Genomic DNA, 22,623 nt, shown 5'->3' with positions numbered 1-22,623 from the left:
TCTGTTATTGTTCATTCCGTTCTTCCCCGAAGGTCATCCTGGTACATCGTTATAATAATTCGCTCACTATAGCTTACTCAGAACTTGACATGTTAATTTTCCCATCATCCTTCATTGTTGACATCTTAATTGTGAACCAGAGTATATACATGTAAAAACAACACTAAAACAACACAATGTTCATTTCTCACAAAAGTATTTCTTTGTTCTAAAGATATCTGGGTGGCACAAAAAAAACAGTCAAGCAGAAATGGTGGATTAAATTCACATTTTATTAAAACATTAAAACATATTTCCACTGTTGATGGTAAATGTTCTACACTGGCCATATAATTTTGAAGGCAACACAAAGTTTGGAATGAAACACATTGAGCATTTAAATGTCTCCACACTACATTTAATTTATATCCGCCTACACTTTATATGCTTTCACAAATGAGGCAGTAATATTCAGGAGAAGCACCAGGTTCTGCTAACATTTAAATTGAAAGGAAAGGTTATTGGCAATTTAAAAATATTGGGCTGGATTCTCCGCACCCTCGTACCGAAATCGCAGCCGGCAAGTGGGCGGAGAATCGACGTTTGCACAAGAAATCAGGACCTGCGCCAGGTCAGATTCTGCAGGCCCCGAAAAGCGGCGTACTCGGGAAATGGCCTGGGGCCATTGTCAGAGGCCCACTCCAACATCCTCTGCCTCCGACCAGCCAAAGTCCCGACTAAGTGGAACAAACCTGCTCTAGCCAGTCGGGATACTCATGTGGCAGCGGATCGGAGGCCCGGGGGGGGGGCGGGCGGTGGCTTTATAGTCAGCCGGGGTTTGAGGTGTGCGGGGTTTGAGGGTCGGGCGCGCGGCCGATTGGGGCCGCGGGGGGGGGGGGGGGGGGGGGTGGGTGGCGGTGTCTACCTCCACAGTCCAAGTCCGCCATGAAGCATGGCGAAGCCGCTGGAGGCCACCGCCTTGCGCATGCAAGGCCTCTGACCCGGAAGTGAGGGGGCCTGTATCTGCAGCAAAAGCGGTGAGATTTACTCCGGGTCCCTGTTAGCCCCCTGCAGGGCGAAGAATTCATGTCCCTTTATTCCAGGCTTTTCAGGAGTAAAGCTCCACGGTTTTGACACCAGCGTGGGGATATAGTCCCAATAATGGAGAATCTAGCCTATTGATTTAGTATAAAGCATTCTTTAAAATCAAATTGAGAAAGGAGAAGATTTTTGCTACCATTATTCAATTTCTTGTGCTGCAATAAATATTAATACACAATTACTCCAGCATCTAGTTGAGGAAAGTGAATGGCTTTTCTCTGAAGAGCTTCCTAGTATTAAAAAAGACCTTTGGGCAGTGACTCACATAGCAAGGTAATTATGAAATTCTAGATTTTGCATCCCAAGACATTCAAACCCCAAATTGGTAAAACTTTGGCCTGAAGCGATCCCCTCCCCCTATTTTATGCCTTTAAAATGGAGTGTAATTGTGTAGAACCTCCCTCACTGACATGAAGGGAGATGGTGGGTAATAGTCCAAGAAATCAAACAAGAGGAGAAATAAGAAGCACAAAAGCATCAAACATTAAAACCTGTGGCCAGAATTCTCCAGCTGTTCTCCCCAGTGGGATCATCCAGTCCCGCTGACTGCAAACCCCTGTGCAGGTTTCCCAGAGGGGGGGGGGGGGGGGGGCATAGAACAGAACACCCTGTTAACAGCAGAGGGATCAAAAGATCCCACCGGATCCCACCACCTGCCAATGGTGGGCCGCCTCCACAAATCACACTGTGGAGAAAATCCAACCCGTTACCCTTTGAGGAACCCCAATTTCATTAAATTCTAAACGAACGGCTTTGAGCATTTTCATGCAAAATTTGATTGTAATTTCAATAACAATACTTGTCCAAGTTTAGTGTTCCTCTCTGGTGCAATACAGAATTTAGGTATAGAAAGACATGATTGCATACTTATTGTGAAAAAATATTGTAAACATTCTATACAAGACAAAATATTATTGTTCGGTTATATTGTTTTCATTCTTAAAGTCAGTGTTTGTACATAATAAGCACTGCTTTTCATCATCACATCATTTGAAGGCAGTAATTTTGACATTTCCTCCATTGATACTGGAACATCATTTCAAAACTTATCCAATTGACACTGGCTTCTTATGGTTTTGAAACTTGCCCAATAAAAAGGACTGTCCCTGCATAGACAATTCAAAAGAGAAAACCAATTAGTGTGTAAATCACACCATGTAAATCACACCATGTTATACATTTCAGTTAAGCAGGTTTCATGGTTTGTTTGAGAGTTGCACATATGTAGCACTCTCTGAAATTACAATACTTACTTTGTAAACATTTAAGCTCTCCCACAAACATAAGCTTTGATGATGAAAGTATGTTTAGCTTAAGAGCTGAAATTACCCCCCCCACCCCCCAGATCTATTATTCTCTCCCCTTACCCCCCCATATATTTAACAGCCATTCTAAAAGCTGACGTCATAGATTATCATAGAATGTAGAATGTACAGTGCAGAAGGAGGCCATTCGGCCCATCGAGTCTGCACCGGCTCTTGGAAAGAGCACCCTACCCAAGGTCAACATCTACACCCTATCCCCATAACCCAGTATCCCCACCCAACACGAAGGGCAATTTTGGACACTAAGGGCAATTTATCATGGCCAATCCACCTAACCTGCACATCTTTGGACTGTAGGAGGAAACATACGGGGAGGATACGGGGAGGATGTGCAGACTCCGCACAGACAGTGACCCAAGCCGGAATCGAACCTGGGACCCTGGAGCTGTGGAGCAATTGTGCTATCCACAATGCTACCGTGCTGCCCTAGTCTAGTGATTTCTACCATGGACTACATTCAAAAGAAAATCAGTGGTACTTGTACAATGCCAACGCTATTTTTGTAGATCAATACTTGGGCAGCATGCAGTGTATATTCCCATGGAACATCAGTGCTTACGCGGACTGTTGCTGGCACCTCTACACATTTTATCTCCTTGTACTTCAGTGGAGCTGGGGGGGGCGGGGGGGAGAGCAGGACCCCCACCATTTACCAGCCCATAGTTGGCTGGTTCAACACAAGAGCAGCTGGATTTTGCACCTTCCTCAACTGGCAATTATCCACCATAGTTGATTGCATGCTATTAGGCCAGACTGCCAAGATAGTTTGAACCTGAGCACAGCAAACCAGGTCAGCCCCAGTGTAGGGTTTGGGATTCTGGAACAAATTATCTAGCACTGTGGAGAATGATTTAAAATAATATAGCAGGAGAACAAAAAGGGGGAGACAATACGTAGATAGTGGAAAGGAAAGCAAGTTCCAAATGTACATCTAATAAGCAGAAAGAAACTACAGGGAAAGAGGATTGACAAAAACAAACAGGATAAGTAAAAGGCTATAAAATTTCTAAATAAGATAATCAAAACTAGCATAGCATGTAAATCAGTGAAGGAGGTAGTCAGAACTGAGATTGATGACAATATTAACTGAATATATGTGTACCTTTCAATATTTGCATACAATGGTGTGTGATAACATCTTACATCCTGATTATAAAAACTATTTAAAAAACTAATAGCATTGTGTGATAACATCTTACATCCTGATTATAAAAACTATTTAAAAAACTAATAGCATTTTGGATGTGTCGACATGCAAGTTCAGAGAATTTTTGGATATTGTTGCTCTTCACGCCATTCAATTGGGACATACTCCTATAGCCACCCACTTCCAACTAAGCACAGAGCAACTCGCAAAGGCAGATGGGTAAAATGGATAAGCCAAGAGTCAGGCAGGTTCTGAGCCTGAAATGCATATCTGTCAGCAAAGTCCAGACGGTATCAAAACCCCTTCCCATTAGCATGTTAATCAGGCCGATTAGCAGGTGATGGCCCATCTCCCCCAACACAAAGACTGGTACTCCAGCTACCGGGACAGTCTCAGACATTTTGGCACCACTCCCTGTCTAAGGGAAACACAAACAACGGGGTCAATGATCACTTGAGACATGCCCGGTCATCCAGATCCCCGCCCACTTATTGGCTAAGGAATCGAACGGAGTGATCAAGGACCGCCCAAAAGAGCACAAAAGCCCCCAAGTATAAAGGGAGAGTTCGCCATATGCTCACTCTTTTGGCCTTGGTACCCCGGTCACAGTCATTGCCAACTGCAGTAACACCAGTAGCAAGTTAGAGTTCAACTCCCACTACCAGAAGGATGAGCCCAGCCGAGCAGCAGTTACCACTTCGAACTCAAGAGATCCTGAACAGTGGCCACTGTTTCCTGACCTAAACCGGGTGCCCGAAGTCAAGTACAGGTTGTCTTAGTAATAGGAGTAGTTACCTAGTAGTGTATGTCGCATGAGTGATTGTCTGTAAATAAAGTACCCTTGACCTTGAACTAACTAACTGGTGTTTGGCTCTTTGATTGATAGCCGGTTGAAACTTGTGGTGGTATCATTCAATACCTGGCGACTAAGCATTCGGACATAGACAATATAGAAAGGAGGCAAATTCACTGATTGCCCTAATTGGGACAGAGCCAGAGTAAAGAGCATAGTAAAGAGAAATCGGCAACACTCCCACTCCTTGTCTGGCCTCCCAAAATGCAGCGCAGTATTCTATATTATGAAAGATTTCAGCAGGAGAGTTTTAAAGGTCTTTGCCAATTCCTTCATATTTTTAACCCATCAGGTTTTGCCCTCTACACCCTTCTATCTATCCATGCTGCTTTATAATAAATAGCTGAATTTAACAAAATGATTTTGAGACATCATATTGAACAACTTTTTGAAAATCCTCAATTAGGCTGCAGTTTGAGGACTACTTTGTAACTCTGGTCCAACAATAAACAAGATATGCATAGATTCACTTCAATGTTAGAAACAAGAGCTTACCGTTATGTACACACAAAAGAAGTGTAACCTCTTTCAGTTCTGATGCAGATAGAATTACAAAGGTGAATACGAGTGGCATGTTGGTTAGCACTGCTGCCTCACGGTCTGTGTGGAATTTGCATGTCCTCCCCAATGTCTACATCAGTTTCCTCCCACAGTTCAAAGATGTGCAGATGTGTATAGGGCAGGGAAGTGGACCTAGGTAGAATGTTCTTTTGGAGGGTCGGAGCTAGGCCAAAAGACCTCCTTCTGCACTGTAGGGATTCCATGGGACGATAGAGGTCTACATGAAGGGTTATGGTAAGGGGAAATCAGAGATAAATTATTTGCCCTGGTCAATGAAATACATTTGGGACGATCATAACAAGAAAGCAGATGTTAGCTCTAAAGACAGGTGTTAGAAAATGGAATAATTTGCTAGAAACTGTTGAAGCAGACTATCAATTAATTTAAAAGGGGATTAATTTAAAGAGCAGGATTAGCCTCAAGTGAATCAAAGGAAAACGATGAACTTGATGACCAGTCTTGGTGTTGTAATGTTCCATTTCAGCTCAGAAATACAATATCTCTACTTATTGGGAAGAGAAGGGATTGGTGGAGTACATTTTAAAACAAGTTTCAGCCAAGCTTGTGCAGTATCTCTTTCTGGTCACTAGATGTCTCAATTAACCAGCGTGCTGATGCAATTCCATTGAGGTTTGAACACAGGAGAGGGAATTATACAGGTAGTGCTTGTATAATTATTTTATGCTTATTTTAACCCAGGTATTCCTTAACCAGAAACTTCAGGTGGGTGGAGTTCGTACAAGGGGAATTCTAGGGGTCTGAATTTTGTATTTGCTTGTTTAATAGCATGCTACTTCAGTCACTGTAGATCAATAAAAAAATACTTTTCAGCAGCATTATTATCCTTTCGATTTCTCATATTCTTCTGCAAGATATGACAGGAAGCCCCAGCAGTGCCTCAAAGTGTCCAAGGCTACTGTTTAATGGTATTCTGTGATGAGTTATGAAGCACAATGATTCCTAGAGGAAGGTGGATATTCCATGAAAGCTTAGAGCTAGTGCTTTAAGAAAACCTTAAATTTAGTTCATTTACAGAATTGTTACAGCATAGGAGGCCATTTGGCCCATTGTGTCAGCACCAGCTCCCCAAGCGAGCATTATGTGCCATTCCCCTGCACATAATTACTTGAATAGAAACAGATGTCCTTTTGAATGCCTCGACTGAACCTGCCACCACCATAATTCCAGGCAGTGCATTCCAGATCTAAACCATTCATGTGAGAAATGCTGATACTACCAACATGATTTTTGAAGGTGACACAATAATAATTCATGGCACTGAACCCATGCTTGAAGGTGGCACAATAATAATTCATGGCACTGAACCTTCTGCTACAAAAATGCAAAGTTTGTTATGACGGACCATTGTGTGAATTCTCCCAAATATTAACCTCTTTCCGTTGAATATAAAATTTACCCATGATTGGTCAACTGAGTTATAAAATATCATGTGTGCCAAAACACTTTTTTTTTTTTTAAAGTTACTTACCTGTAGGATTGTGGTGTAAAATATAGAGGAATGATCGGTTCACCACAAAGGGAGGGGTTATCCTGAATGATTTTAGCATAATAACAGCAGCTGTAAGAAATTAAACTATAGTTAACTGAAATGTATTGCAAAGCAGATCACAGCTCTAGCAGATAGAAATTATTTTTAAATGGTTTTGCTTTGCATCATTTTAAATGAAGGTCTGAAATCCAGTCAAATTCTTAAAGTAACCGGTAACAAATTACCAAAGCTAGTCAATGGCTATAGTCCATAGTTTGGCATGCAAAATTGTGTTGGATTTTAAAGTTTCCAATTGGAAGTCAGTGCAGTATTTTATTCAGCTAATTCTTGATGCCAGTCATGGATTGAAACTAATGGCATGGAGTATTTTGACAGAAAATAATTAATTCGATAGTAGAAATTGCCACGACATTGCCACATGCCACATAATTTTCCATATTTAAAAAAGGCAACTGCACCAACTCAGGTTATATAATCATTTGTGCTATGCTGGAGTTACACTTGCTGAAGCATGCCTCTGCCGCATGCAAGAAACTGGGGAACAGGAATTTCTCAGTTCCCAACGGATGCACATTTACACCCAAAGGTCTAGGTACAGCTTGTCGTTGCATCCATGCTCCAACATCTCATTTTAAACATAGATGCCCAGATTAGACTGATTCCACCACAGTTGCACAAATAACACCGCAAAAATTGACTCATTCTCAAACTTTGAGCTGCACCAGTACTATTATTTTCATATGACAATATCAGCTTTTCTTTTTCCATTCATGGGATGTGGATACCACTAGCTAGGCCAGCATTTATTGCCCATTTCAAGTCCCCTTAAGAAGGTGGTGGTGAGCTACCTTCTTGGAACTTATGGATGTCATAAGAGTTTTACAGCACAGAAAGAGTCCTTTTGGTCCATCATGTTTGCGCCGACCATCAAGCACCTAACTATTCTAATCCCATTATTCCAGTTTGCCGATCCGTGTGATGGCCTCACAAACAGCATGTGAGGTGCCTTCCATAGCAGATCTTAGTGGACAGGTTGACGTTATGGGTTTCAGGATTTGGAATCAATGGTCACAAATTATATTTCAGGTTGCCCCTCATCTTCCACTATTGGAGCTAGTGGCTGCATGTCCATGCCTGTGCCAATTCAGTTGGGCGCTGTTCACCGTCTCACCAGGAGGTCAAAGCAAGGTCTTGCTGAGTTGATTCGTTATGCTACATCAATCCCATAATTTTGTCTATCTGGATAGTGGGTTGATGTCAACATTAATATTAGTTGCCATTTCCTAGAATGGTCTGTATGATTTTAAGCGCTTACGTGGTAGGTTTTTCCATGTCAATGAATGGGAGGATAAGTGTTGCTGATGCCTTTTCCCATCGTGGAGCACAAGGGCCTCACAGTGAATGGCAAGAGTGGCAGTGTAGGACAGCTAGAGAAACCGCACAGTTGGAATGGACTTAAACATCCCTGATGCTGTTCTCATTGCAGCTTTGAGATCCATCACCAAATGATGCAGAAGTCACCAAAGTTCTCAATGACGGAGGGAGGCGGACAAGAGAGGGGGAGAGAGAGAGTCAATGACTGAGGTTGTTGCCCAAACAGTGTAGAGAGAGAGTGGGAGAGAGAGAGAGAGAGTCAATGACAGGTTGTTGCTCAAACAGTTATCAACTAAAGGAGGGAGTTGGACACGAGAGAGAGATTTAATGACTGAGGTTGTTGCCCAAACAGAGTGGAAATTGGGAGGGAAAGATTCTTCTCAATACTGGTACATACTTGGGTGCAATTTGGGCATGGATCACCAATTACACCAAAACATAAACAAGTCTGTCTTGCAGCACATGTTAAGGCTGTCTCATGTTTGTGCAACACAACACATGTTTTTTAATAATTACCCAAAATAAATTAGTTACATATCCAGCTCACTGTAGTTGAGTAATGTTCTATTTTAGTGCATTAAGTACACTCTTCTAAAATGCACAAATTTACTATAGTTTGAAATGCTGACAAACTTGCCTGTTGCTGCTGAAGCTCTAGTTCCATCTTCATTCACTTCAATTTTAGCCTTTTGGAGTATTTGTGAAACGTACAGTTGACCCGATCCTGCAGCATAATGAAGGCAGTTTAATAAAAGAAACTGTACACCATCAAAAATATCTCTAGAAATTTCTCTGACAAAAGATTCAATTACTTACTGCTAATCTTTCCAAAATTAGCCTTTATTTCGTCAAACATATCAGTGATGCCAAGAATTGAAAGGGGACGCTCCAGGTTGGTTTCTGCCTCAGCAGTGAATCTACAACACAATTTTTAACAAAAAGCCCAAAATACACATTTGCTCGTAAATCAGTTTGCTTCCAGCGAAGTGAAATTATTGAAAAAGGATGAGTAGCCAGAATAAAAATCTTAACATAGGCATGTGGTGAACAAAGTATTTCTATTAGTTAAATCAATATTATACTACAAATGGATGGCAAGCTTCAAACATGGCATTAGAACTAGAGCGTGCCCGTTTCCTTTTTGCCATATGGGTTTCAAAAGCAAATATTCACACTTACTTAGGTAAGGCAATATCAAGTTTTTTTTCTTTCATGACTGACTTCCAGCTGTTTATAACTTGTATGTTTAGGTAAGGAGTTATTGCAGAGAGTTGGATATTAAGATCCTCTGGAACAACAACAAACATACTGAGAGTGCCTCCATGGTATGGCAGCTCAAGGATATAGTATTTCACATTAGTCGGTGTGAGGGTCATACCTGCAAAGTAAAATTAAAATAGCATGTCTTATAGTTTTTGCCAAATCTAGTAGGCAGTATAATCTCACGCTATGAAAACAAGAGTGGTCAGATTAAAATACTATTGACCATCAAACCCATTTAATTCATAGACCGATTGGGTAGTAGTGATTTTAATGCAATAATCAACAGCACTCAAGCTACCAAAGCTATAAGAAAATAGAATATTGATCTTGTGTAGTTCATGGGGATGAGTTTACACCTTTTCACAAATCACTTTATTATCCCAGATACCAGTTGCTGCCTTTTTTACAATTGCATTATAGTGAACAATTAAACTACTCAGATTTGCAGAGATGAAGTATAGATCATATGGAAAATATCAACACACGCATTCAAAATTTACATCCAGAGCACCCTTGCTTATCCAGTTGAACAGTTAGTTACCGAGACACACAGATCAGAAAAGATCAAGGTTCAATTGCTGGTCTCTGCTGAACCAGCTTTGTTAGCGTAGCACCAAGGCTACCAGAGCAAACTTGGGCCTCAGAATTAGGTAGAAAAATAATGGCATTGTGGTGTTCTGCAATACAACTGTTGTAATGATGTACATAGAACCTCTAGTTGTTTTCCTAGAAATATGATTTACGAACAAACACATGGAAAGATAACTGAGGAACTATAATACAGATGATGGCTACTAAATCACTTCAGTGAATTGTCCTGGAGCTACTCCAAGTGTGACTATCCTCTTGTACGTCTTACTACCAATGAGCAGGAGTCTGGAGTCAGGGCATAGATCTCTATCGCCACCAGCTGGTTGGAGGTCCATTCAGAACTGTGCAACAGGCATATCACCACATCCCCTTCCTCTGGAACTGTTAACATTTCTATTCAAATATAAATGTGTCTTGCAAAACAGGATCTGCATTATCATTTTACACATCATGTATACAGATGCAACTGTGCTTCACACAACATGATACGCCTGATGAATGTGTCCCTGGCGCTCAGCTTATTGGACCTTAGCTATGTCATTGTATGCTTTTTTGCCTATCGGGCACATTGCCGATTGTAAGGGATGGTTAATTCGGTCCACTGGGAGGATACGTGGCAGCCTTTTAGGGCCAGGATGTTGACTGGGACATAAAGCCATTGTTCTGATCAATTAATTAGAGTAGACAAACTTGGTCATTTTGTTCTCTTAACTACATTGTGTCCGAATCACAAAGAACCCTCAAGACATGGATGCCTCAGTCTTCTGTACCGTGGGTTGCACCCACGGTATCCTCCACTCTTTCTTCCTCCTCATGGGAGGGATCCTCTGACTGTGCCTATTTCTTTTTTGCTTTGGTGGCACCGGTCATGCTGCTGGACTCCGCCATGGGACTAGTTGCTTGTGGTGCTTTTGCCATCATAGCTGATTTCAGAGCCTTAGCTGGACAGATGAGTTTTGGTTGATCTATGGTTGTCCACACGCGGAGTTGCATGCCCATCTGGTGAAACATCCAGTATCTTTCGATGATTGTGCAGTTGCATTCAAGTCTGCAAAGTCATGCACTCTGGTGTCTGGGCTGGATCAACATCCCCAACATTGGGTGCTGCTCCTTCATTTTGGTGGCTCATCCTCACTTGATATGACAATATATGGGTCGTCGTTTGCTGAAGAGCTGATTCGTGGCTCATCCTCATCTGATAGGATGATACAAGTTTCATTTTTCATCGTAGAACAGCATGAAGATGCATCCATCTGCTCTCGGTGGAGTGGCCTCGAGTATTGGGGAGTCCGCTGCAGGAACTATTTAGTGGCAGGAGATGATTCACCGTACACCTCTGGAGCCAGTTTCTCCAGAATGAGGAGGATTTCTTCAGTTATCAGCCTGTTCGCAGATGGGTTGCTGTCATCTGATGTGACCACTACTGCAATCTCACTCTGCATACCCTATCTAAGAGCTTGCACACTTATCGTTGTCCTGCGCAGACTGAGCATTCCTTGTGATCATCTCGTCACTCCCGCCAAACCACCCGAATAGCGTTTCATAGTCGTCCTCATCTAGCTCATTATCAGAGTCTCCACTTTCCACATCCTACTCATGGTCTTCGTAATTATCATTAGAGTCATCATCACCTGCAATGGTTTCTCCTGTAAAGTACGACATTGCGTGTTCACATAATTCTACGGGCAAGTGCCCAATTTCAAAGTCAGCAGTGAGACTTGCTGCAAAACGTACATCGAACACTCCAATCCTCTGGAACTTCAGGAGGACTGAAGAAAGAGTCATTTGGTTCAGTTTTCATAACCATTTTCCAACTCCCCCGATCCTTATGATTCTGCTGCATTTTAATGGTTTTCAGTGTGACATTTTTCCTATCCTCCAGTCGATCTGCACCCTGTGCATCCAGTGATTTCTGGTTGTAGAGTCCTATCATTCGCGACTCCATCTTTCATGACTACCTCATTTGTGGAATACTCATTTGGTTCAAACCTAAACTTCAGGGTGAAACTCATTGGCTGCTCAAGCTCTGCATATTTAATGTTCACACCTTGTAGATGCTCAGGGTAGCCTCATCATGCTCCTGTATTATGCCACTGAGCAAATTCACATTCTTGAAGACTGTTAACCAGAATTATGGAATTCCATTTGGCTCGTCCATCTTTTCACCTGGTTTGTCGTTCCCAACTTCGCTTGTATCTCATCGGACCACTGCGCCATTATACCTTGTTGCCAGTCATAATGATCCCCTGTCACAGTGCTGCCTGGAACGTACAGCCTCTCAACTAGGTTCAGGGCCTCAGTGCTGCCTGGAACGTACAGCCTCTCAACTAGGTTCAGGGCCTCAAATGAGTCCGTTCCGGTGATGGACTTGATTCCGTGTGCACAAAGGAAAATGTTATGGTTAGATTTATATTGTGTACCCATGCTTCGAATTCACATGCACCCAGCGTGTTGATCTCATTCCTATTGTAGTCTTTCAGCAGTCTTGTTTGATTGATGACAACCCGCAGCCTGTGCAAATCAGACAGAATGGCCCTCGCTCCCATGTCAGTGTCGGGCTTGCATTTTATTGTGTTGTTCAGCATCACTGGAATTGTCCATCTGTCTCGATGGTATCAGCTTCACCATCACTATTGTCACAACTAGTCAGTCGCACTTCTTCACTTTTCATAGTCTGACTCATCGTGTCCTTGGTTGAAATCAGATCAATGAAAAACTGTTCAAGGGACATCTCATCAACTGTGTTGACTGATCCGGTCTGGTCCGCTGTTAGACGCGAAAAACATTGCTTCGCAAAATGATTTGTATCGCCACACTTGGAACATACTTTCCCAAATGCTGGACATGGCCGTGGCCCATGATGATTGCCGCACTGCTGGCACAAGATGGTGGACCCAGTCAGCAACTTAAAATAGCCACCCGCACAGAAACCATGTTTTTTTATTGAACTGTGTCACAGTGCTGATGGCGCTGGCATCTTCTTCTAGATTGGCACCAAAATGTTTCAAGTTGAGCGCACTGATCTGCTGTGCAGCTAGGTCACTCGCATGGCGGATCTTGACAGCATTTCCTCATTTCAGATCTTCTTCCCACAATAACCTCATTCAATATCCAAACACTATTTGCTCGCAGATCATCGACGACTTCAGAGTACTAAATTACATGACTGCGCCTTCAACAGCAAGTCAATTACAAAGCTATCAAAAGATTTGCCTGCTTTTTGGGTATGCGTACGAAATATGTAACGGTCAAATGTTTCATTTCTCTTCGGAGAGCAATGCCATTCAAAGTACTTTATCACTCATCGTAGCTCTTGCTTTCCTCTTTGCTGTCCAAGGCGAAGGTATTGTATATTTGCATTGCTTGAAGACCTGCTACCATCTGCAGCAATGCAATACACCTCTCATCAAGCTATGCCTGCAGGCCCATGTCTACAACACGAGTTTAAATTGCTGCTTGAAAACATGCCAATTTTTATCTACGTTACCCAAGACTTGAAGCTGGTGGAGTGCCTTCAAACCTTCCATCTCTAACTTTAACAAATGGATGTAGTTCACCAGATCAACAGAAGAATTTTTTCTTTTCATTCTTCAACCTATGTCGCCCTGTCTTCTCCGTTGTTATCCCTCTTTCGCCCCATCTTCTCCGTCGTTATCTCCAAATGGTCTGCACTCCTGGTACCATGTTGTGTTCTCCGATATAACCATTGTAATGATGTACACAGAACGTCTAATTGTTTAACTAGAAAGATGATTTATGAACAAACATGTGGAAAGGTAACTGACAAACTATAATACAGATAACGGCTACTAAATCAATTGAGTGAATTGTCCTGGAGCTACTCGAAGTGTGACTATCCTCTTATATGTCTTACTACCAACTGGCAGGAGTAGAGTCATGTGATAGGTCTCCATCTCCACCAGCTGGTTGGAGGTCACATTGCTAACTATATACAGAACTGTGCACAGGCATATCCCCAGTCATGGCTCCAAAACATCAAATGTACTAAGCTGCAGACTCTGTGCGAAGATGTTTGAATTCCCTGTTCTCATTTTTAATCTTTTCAGCACTTCAGTCAGGAACCAGCTGCCACAATGCTAAAGCTCGTGTCCTTGGTAGTTAACAGTATAAAATGGAGGTATAAAACAACATTTAGTATGTGTTTTCAGCAGACACCGGTTAAGAAATGACTCAATATACAACTTAGCAATTTGATACTGAACAGCACATTTATTTAAAAAAGTGTTGAATACAGCACAATGCAAGATAGAATCAGCCCCAACACTCTGGCACACACTGTATTTAACAATCCAGTACCCAAACAATTAGGCTAAAGACAGGCATTCTTAATGATGCTTACCAAAGTTAAAGGTGGATTTTTGGGACATCATAGGAACTTGGTACACATTTCCATCAGCTGCATAGAAATCCCTGTTGCGAGTATTTTCTGGTAGAAACCGAGACTTCCACAAACCCTTGAAAAAAATAGCATTGACCACCACTAACCTTGTGGCTTCACCGAGGGTTTCTGGAGAAACTAGATTTGTAATCATACCTAAGAAATAGGCCAAATTGTAAGATTTCAATAAATCAGGTAGTGGATTCTATACCTCCATAATCTCAAATATCATGCTTTGGTGGCAAACAATTTACAAAGAGCACGTTAAGATGCAAATGTCAAATGAGATTTATTAATTGTGGAAAAATAATCCAGCAAATACTTTTTTAGTTTATATGCTATATGCGAATCGACCACAGCCGAGTTCAAACCCACAAAAGATAGCACAATTATAACATTTTAGCAATATTATATCCACTAAAACAAAAACCGAGCCAGATACATCACTATTTTTTAACATCTGACATGCAGACACAAAAATTGCTGTTCGTAAGTCCAATGCAATACTAAGTTTAGTTTAAAACCCCAAAATATGAAAACTACGCAAATGTATGGTTTGGCAATTTAAAATAGAAAACAACAATTTCTTTCACCCTCTCTCCCCAAAGACATATCAGCAGATTAATCTGGTCTTCACATTGATGAACTGTGTACCTCTGGTTTGATTATTAGTCCACTGATTGATTGCTGTTGCAGCTTCCACAGGATTTTCAAAACTCAAACTTCTCAACACAGCTTGATACACATCTTTCGTCTTTCTAATAAATGGTTGTTCCATTGCAAAATCACTAGGTGCAAATATTCCATTGGCAATAGTTACTATATCCTGATTTCGGCTTTCAGTTAAAGACTTATGTATCCTTTTGAGCTTTCTGTAAATACCTATAAAGGAATAAATCAATATAGAAAGTACCTTACTTAGAAGCAGACTTCTGTTCTGCAGGCATAATTCTAATAACTTGCATTCATAAGAGGTACTTGGATATAAAAGATTAACTTACCAAAAATCTAATGGAAATATCCAAAATGTTTAATCAGTTGAATTATAATAATGTAGAAAAATATCTACAATTCAATAATTCATCCAATGTGAGCTGCTAAGATGTATATGGTATTGCATTGCTACACAATGAATAGCTTATGAACTGAATCATCAACACTAGAAAAGGTTACTCTTTTCTCTGGGTGATTCAGAATATTTACATATTGATTTACTAGTTGAAGGAAGTTAGTCAGTCCTGATTTCCAAATCTTTGTGAAAAAGTAGATAGGCTGGTGTTTGTGCTTGGGAAGATTGAAATTTTATTCAGAGAATACAGAAACATTTCCTGAAAAAGTAAATGCAAGAAACTGTAGAATTTTAGTTTTGTGAGAATATACCCAGGAGACCCATAGGAATGTAGTCAAGCATTTGGAGACTAAATACTTGCTTTTTTGCAGTGCAATTGCAACCAGTGTCTTCTGAGTGACACTCAGGTTCTGATGTTGAGGTCCCAAATACTATGGACAGGACTACAAACAACCTTCCCCAGAACCATAATTTCAAAGCTGTACGTGAAAAGTGTACACATGGACGGCTTGCAAAATCAGCAACCGTTACATATGCCTGAATAAATTGAAAAGGTATTGGGGTAGATATGGCAGTGAGAATGGATTGCCCAAAATCAAGGACAAATTTGCATCTGATTTTTCTGCCACTATGGCAGAGTTGTAAAATCTTATTTAAAATGCTGAAGTTGGGAGAGGGAATTTTGCAGTTGGCATAAAGCTAAACAAAAGGTTGTGACGTACCATAGGAATTGTATTTCAGCACATTGTTCAATTGCTGCCTTGTTCTTCCACCCGCGCCTAGCTGTAGCATGCCAAGTACAGAAGCAATTCCATTCGGTGACATGATAATGTTTTCTGTTGGTTTAGATTGAGCAACATGATTGAAAATCTTCATCCCCAGGTCTGACCCAAATTCTGATACTTGAGTGTTCTTCCATTGACAATGAACAGATTTCAGAAACACACCGAGGAGGATCAAGGTGCCTACTTTTCCCATTGCAATTCCAATACTAAATCAGATAGGAATCTGCAAGATGAAAACAACAAAAAAAGAAAATCAGTCTGCAAACTTCATTGTAAGAAATTTTTCAAAAACTGAATTTCTCATGTCTTCAAAGCTGCAATTTGAGTCGCAGTAAATAACTAGGAAAGTTGAAGTATTATTTCAGTTTTTAAAATAATATTTTTTGAAAATACATCCAGAACATTTGATTGCGCTAAAACCTGAAGACTGATTTTTTTTTCTAAAAGTGATCTAATTTGTAAAAGCACCACAAACAATTTAATTGCACATAATTTATGCAATTATATGATTGGAAAACCTAACTCAGTATTGAATAAGGTAGTCACCATTACCTTTGAACAATTTTCCGTGCCCCACTTACGGTTCTTGTAACTTACTGACTGCAAATCTTTACAAAGCTCAAAATATCTAGGGCCTAATCTAACCAAATGGGAACAGAGTCCCATAGCGAGTGCATTTAGCCACGTGTTTCCCTGCGCTCACGTGCACCGAGAAACACCCCACTATTTAATGCCCATCTGGTTAGCAACGGGGCCTTAGCGAGGAAGGCATGCTCTGGGCCGCACTCAACCCCATTTTCTGCTCGCCGGAACTCCTTAGCGCAGAGAGAGATCAGGATGCCATTTAAATCTCCCGAGCTCCCAACGTGACCCCCAAACCCCAATTCATAACCCTGGGCCGTCCCCCGCAACTCCCCACACCCGAGCAGTGCACCACCTTACTCCAATCACCACCACGTTTAAAAAATGCCAGCTTGGCACTGTCAGCTGGAAATGTGCCTCGGCATCTTTGCGTGCCATGAAGGTGGCAGTGCCAGGGTCCCACCCTGCCAAGAGGGCAAACACCTGCTGTCCTCCGATCCCCTGGGAGACCCCCATGAGTGCTTTTCCGTCTCTTCCCCATTTGTGGAGACCAGCACGGAATGGCACTCACTCAAGGTCTCCAAGACGAAGGGGATAGATCCCAATGCCTTGGTTACCTCAGGGAACTCCATAGGGCGCACGGTAGCACAGTGGTTAGCATTGTTGCCTCACAGTGCCAGGGACCTGGGTTTCATTCCGGGCTTGTGACACTGTGCAGAGTCTGCACGTTCTCCCTGTGTCTGCCTGGGTTTCTCCGGGAGCTGCGGTTTCCTCTCACAAGTCCCGAAAGATGTGGTTGTTGGGTGAATTGGACGTTCTGAATTCTCCCTCAGTGTACCCAAACAGGCACCAGAATGTGGGGACTTGGGGATTTTCACAGTAACTTCATTGCAGGGCTAATGTAAGCCTACTTGCGACACTGATAACATTTATTATTATATTAGAGTGAGACTAGCTGTCTCACTCCAATATGCATATGCCAAAAAGTGATCTGCCCAAATGGGTGGGCTTCACACTGCGTAGCAAGTCAGGTAGATCCCGGGAGTTTGCTCTCCTGTCATTTATCGGCCATGGCATTTCAGGAACAGCGTGGCCGTTAGATCGTTCCCCTAGTTCAAGTTTGCAATGGTCAAATCTACACCATAGAACAAAGCTTTGAAAAAAAACCTTACTACAGAAGACGCAAAATGGATCAGACTGATAAGCTGCCGGCAGCAAAAATCTGGCAGAGTGCTTTTCGTGCAAGCTCCATGCCCAAATCCCTTTCTGGGATTTTTTTGTCCTCAAATATATAATATATCCACCCAATTGTGGATGCACATGATTGGATTGGACAGAAGTTAAAAGACTATTTAACCTCAAACACTGTGCAAAAGGCACACTATGATTAAATAATCACCTCCCATGGCAGGCAGTGGCATAGTGTTATTGTCGCTAGACTCGTAATCCAGAGTCTCAGTCATGTTCTAGGGACCTGGGTTTGAATCCAGTCATGGCTAATGGTGAAATTTGAATTAAATTTTTTTAAAAATCTGGAATTTCACAAAATTTTCATAAAATGCCATTTTCATAAAATGCCTTACCTGATCTGGCCTACACATCCACAGTAATATGGTTTCAAATACGCTCAGGGATGGGTAATAAATGTTGGTCCAGCCAGCGAAGCCCACATCCCATGAATGAATAAAAAATATATATATATTTTTTTTTTTTAAATAATAGTCACCTCCCTTTGTGCAACTAGTCTCTCATCCACTTGCACAAGACATAGCAGAAAGGATGCACAAAGAGGGACGAGTGAAAAATTATTGATATAGCGTGGAAATGTCAAGCTGTACTGTGGGAGGTGCCACATCCATTTTTCTTAAAACCAACTGAACAGATGACCTGATAAAAGAAACCCAACCAGAATCCATCAAAATTATTCCTATGACCTTCACCTGAGAAATTGACAAGTGAGAATCACAGGCATGGTAGAGTTCCAGTACAATTGCAGTCAAGTGGAAAAGTCTGCTAAGTATTTCAACAGAAAATATTTCACCAATATTAAGTATGTTATGGGTCCAGACCAGAACCCAATTTTGGTCAAGTTCCCCGATTAGAACTCAACTATTTGCATTTGGTAAATCTGAGGAAATGTTACCGCAGGATAACACGGACCAGTAGACAGCTTTTATATTAAAACAAACTTTAATTTGCACACAGAATTAAGCACAGTAGCAACAAAGAAATAGGTTCACAGTTAACAGGTATGCCATCTTAACTTGCTTCCCGATACCCGTTTCTACATTCTAATTAAGCAACCCAGGTATTTTAAATACCACTTGCGTGTAAAGTTAGCAACCAGGGGCGAAATTCTCCCCCAACGGCGGGATGCCCGCCGACTGGCGCCAAAGCCGGCGCAAATCAGACGGGCATCGCGCCGGCAAAAAGGTGCGGAAGTCTCCGCATCTTTGGCGGCCTAGCCCCAACATTGAGGGGCTAGGCCGACGCCGGAGGGATTTCCGCCCCGCCAGCTGACGGAAATGGCGTTTGTTGTCCCGCCAGCTGGCGCGGAAATGCGGCGCATGAGCGGGAGCGTCAGCGGCCGCTGTCAGTTTCCCAGCGCATGCGCGGGAGCGTCAGCGGCCGCTGTCAGTTTCCCGCGCATGCGCAGTGGGGAGAGTCACTTCCGCCTCTGCCATGGTGGAGACCGTGGCGGAGGCGGAAGGGAAAGAGTGCCCCCACGGCACAGGCCTGCCCGCGGATCGGTGGGCCCCGATCGCGGGCCAGGCCACCGTGGGGGCACCCCCCGGGGTCAGATCGCCCCGCGCCCCCCCCCCCAGGACCCCGGAGCCCGCCCACGCCGCCTGGTCCCGCCGGTAAATACCAGGTTTGATTTACGTCGGCGGGACAGGCAATTCCTGGGCGGGACTTCGGCCCATCCGGGCCGGAGAATCCAGCGGGGGGTCCCGCCAACCGGCGCAGCCGGATTCCCGCCCCCGCCCAATCTCCGGGAGCGGAGACTTCGGCGGGGGCGGGATTCACGGCGGCCAACGGCCATTCTCCGACCCGGCGGGGGGTCGGAGAATGACGCCCCAGGTTTTACTCGCTTATCTTGGTGCAGAGTCCTTGGGAAGAAACCTTTTGTGGGACCAAACTGAAAATCTTCTGATCATCTTAAGAGCCTTGAAAGCAATGACTTTGTCCAGCCAAATCTGGCCCCTCCCATTAGCTATACCAGCTGCACAAAGCATTATTTTGTTTCATTACAACCTCGATTTTAGCCAGGCTCAAGATGTTATAACAATACATTAGTTCTGTATCTGAAAATAGGTAAGTGCTTTTAATATCCAAAACACTTGCCCTGCAATAAATGATTACCTCATTTATAATCACAACTCTAGCAGACATACTGCCTGTGAGCATTTTAACCTAGGTTTTATTATTTAAAAAAAAAAATATGAAATGACAGTTTTCTTACACTCATCACAAGCCATCAATATTAAATTCAAATTATCAAATGCCTGGAAGCAATTTCCCTGCCCCCACCCCCCATTTTCATTGTAGAATTGTCAACATTTATGCTAATATCTTCTTATATATGACATTAGGTGCTTAGCCTGCTGTAGTTTTTTTTTTACAGAATACACAACACTATTCTGTAAACTGTATACACATAATTCGTGACGCAGAGCAAGGCCAACAGTTTGGGTTCAATTTCCATACTGGCTGTGGTTATTCATGAAGGCTCCACCTTCGCAACGTTGTCCCTTGCCAGAGGGGTGTGATGATCTTCAGGTCACACCACCAGTCAACTCTCCCCTTCAAAAGGGGAAAGCTGCCTGTGGTCATCTGGGATTATGGCAACTTTTACTTTTTAGCAGGAGAGTTGCTATGGGGGGGGGGGGTGGACAGACAAATTTGTTGTTTACCATGCTTCCATTTCAGGCAGATGTTAGTATTAGATATCATTTAGCCTTTTTGGAGTTTCCACGAGGTTCCAAATTAAATTATGACAGATCATTGGGACAACTAATTTCCTGTGTTTTTCTTTCGATTCCTGCATTTTTCCCTCAAGGAAATGTGAGGAGAGGTGTTCTGGTTTGCCTCCTTCAGACTGAAAAAAACACAATTTATCTTTTCAATCCTTGAACGCACTGAAGGGGACCGATTTGATGATCTTGTTTGCTGTTGAAAGTTAAAAGTTAGGCGAGCTAGCGAAAGAAAACAACTCTTAAAAAAATAAAGTGCCTTTCCAGTTCATCAAAGCAACAAAATGAAAGTTGTTTGTATCCTTTTTAAAAACGCAGACCTGCCGGGGGATTCTTCAAAAGAAATAACGAATATCAAATACTTTTCAAAGCAAAATTAGGCTCGGAACAACTTGCGTTTATACACCTTCAACACACAAAAAAAGTCAAAGCATCAAAGACTGAGTTGTCACTAAATAGCGTGACTGTTATTTCATTGGCAACTTCTACAGATGGAGACCAAATACCTCACCGAGCTCGAGCAACAAGTTTTGTTTCCAACTCACACCAGCCACTTCACACAAGTGCCTGCACAATGCCAAAAAAATTGCTTCTGAACAATTTCTCTTAATTAGGGGAAAAATAAAAGCCATCCATACAAATGAGTTTGCTTTGCCACTGACAGCAGTTGATGACAAGCAGATAGTACTTGTTAAATGCAATGACAAGTTATTTAAAGACCAGAATAACCTCATCGTCGTAAACCCGCTAACAGGAAGGAATTATGTTTTTCCAGGACTTTATTTTTAGGTCCCACAAAACTACTTTTCACACCGACGACCTCACGGATCCAATTCTAACCTCAGGGCTGCTTAAAACGAATACAATGCAAACAAATCCCCGTGCCCAGAACCAGGTAAATACCTGCCAGGTAGCTAAAACAACTTTTCAAAACTGCGTCAATTTGCTTAGAAACAAATGGTTGTCTTTTTGTGGAAGATCAATTTACTCGTACGCGGACCGCCCTCATTCAAAGTAACTCCAGCTCGCCAGCGTTTACCGTGGATTAGCCCTTTAAATAAGCTTGCTGTCCGCCTCCTCCTCCTCTAGACTGGTGACTGCCAGATGTGGACGGGCTTCACAAAATCTGGAACTCTTTCGCAATACGGATCCTATGGCCCGGGGGCGGGGGTTGTTCCAAACAGCAATCCGAATCCCATTGAGACTCCAGCCCGGGTTTTAAAAGTGTCAGCGGTTGTCCACCCCGCCTCAGGCTGCGAACAGCTACTCAGCGAATGTGAGCAGAAAGCAGTGACCAGGCCTGTGGTGAGATGGTTTTCCTCATCCAAAATGGGAAGGAAATGTCTCATAAGGCACACACACACATACAGAGTTCGTATGTGCAGCTGCTGTGTGGTGACCCACACAGAAAGAGCGTGCGTGGAAAGTCGCCAGTATCAACAGTCCCAGTTGATTTGGCTCTTCCGTTAAAACATTTGGCTGAATAAAATATGAACTGAAACTCGGAATTCGTTTTTTGTGCAACGCTAATAATAGCTTGTCTGGGAGTTTAATGCCGTTCATTTTAGCCACAGACTAATAATCTTGAGACCCGCAGAATCGGGTTTGGCAGATTTGATTTCAACATTGCAGTTTACCAAGCTGCACAATGGTGGACCACTGTTGATGGACTTAGAGAAATTTGGAGGCAAAAAATACTTTAGTCAAAGATGGCGTTAAGCACACGTGGCCCTGCAACACTTTTTAAGTACAGATTTTGTTTGGTACTCAAATTTCCATTCACATTTTTTTTAGTTAAAGGGATTTAGTGGCAGTTTTGCAACATGAGCTGGAATTAATCTGGGAGGTAAGAGACAAGGGGAGCGATTCTCCGGCCAAGTTATGATCCCGCTCAAGCCTAACGAGGCCGGTGAATAACGGGAGAGACCAAAAATAAGATCCGCTCCAGGCAGCAAGCAGTTTGCAAAGCAACCGGCCCGCTCCCATTACAATAAACGAGAGTGATCCCATATCCAACGGCCTCCTGTCATTCAGCAGCCTCCCCAGCAAGTGGTCACGCTCGCGCCGATTAATACTCCTTTTGAAGCCCTGGGAGCCGAGGAGGTGAGTA

General features: G+C 42.6%; 1 protein-coding gene across 2 annotated transcripts; it reads right to left on the bottom strand.

Annotated features, from left to right (window-relative positions):
- Positions 1-251: 251 nt before the first annotated feature.
- Positions 252-21,782, bottom strand: serpine2 (serpin peptidase inhibitor, clade E (nexin, plasminogen activator inhibitor type 1), member 2). 2 transcript variants are annotated; one of them, XM_072474521.1, is made up of 9 exons: positions 21,553-21,782; positions 15,895-16,180; positions 14,758-14,985; positions 14,065-14,259; positions 9,030-9,228; positions 8,667-8,767; positions 8,488-8,574; positions 6,456-6,545; positions 252-2,186 (listed from the first exon to the last, which is right to left on the bottom strand). In XM_072474521.1, the coding sequence occupies exons 2-9, from the start codon at positions 16,148-16,150 to the stop codon at positions 2,149-2,151; spliced, it is 1,194 nt and encodes a 397-aa protein (XP_072330622.1). In that variant the 5' UTR covers positions 16,151-16,180; positions 21,553-21,782; the 3' UTR covers positions 252-2,148. The 2 variants fall into 2 exon arrangements, with proteins under 2 accessions (XP_072330622.1, XP_072330621.1); XM_072474520.1 differs by having other exon boundaries at positions 21,417-21,556.
- Between the last annotated feature and the right edge of the window lie 841 nt (positions 21,783-22,623).

The sequence above is a fragment of the Scyliorhinus torazame genome, chromosome 14 (genome assembly GCF_047496885.1).
Source record: "Scyliorhinus torazame isolate Kashiwa2021f chromosome 14, sScyTor2.1, whole genome shotgun sequence".
NCBI lineage: Eukaryota > Metazoa > Chordata > Chondrichthyes > Carcharhiniformes > Scyliorhinidae > Scyliorhinus > Scyliorhinus torazame.
The sequence above is the reverse complement of the archived record's forward strand: the minus strand, read 5'-3'. Positions and strand labels throughout refer to the sequence as shown.

Bases quoted from the DNA above. Each gene is read 5' to 3' on its own strand.
- serpine2 (XM_072474521.1), bottom strand. From the start codon at position 16,150: ATGGGAAAAGTAGGCACCTTGATCCTCCTCGGTGTGTTTCTGAAATCT. The intron at 14,260-14,757 runs GTACACAGTTCA...CCTATTTCTTAG, and splicing joins GACTAATAATCAAACCAGAG to GTATGATTACAAATCTAGTT. The intron at 6,546-8,487 runs GCAAGTTTGTCA...AATTTCTTACAG, and splicing joins TAGAGCTTCAGCAGCAACAG to CTGCTGTTATTATGCTAAAA.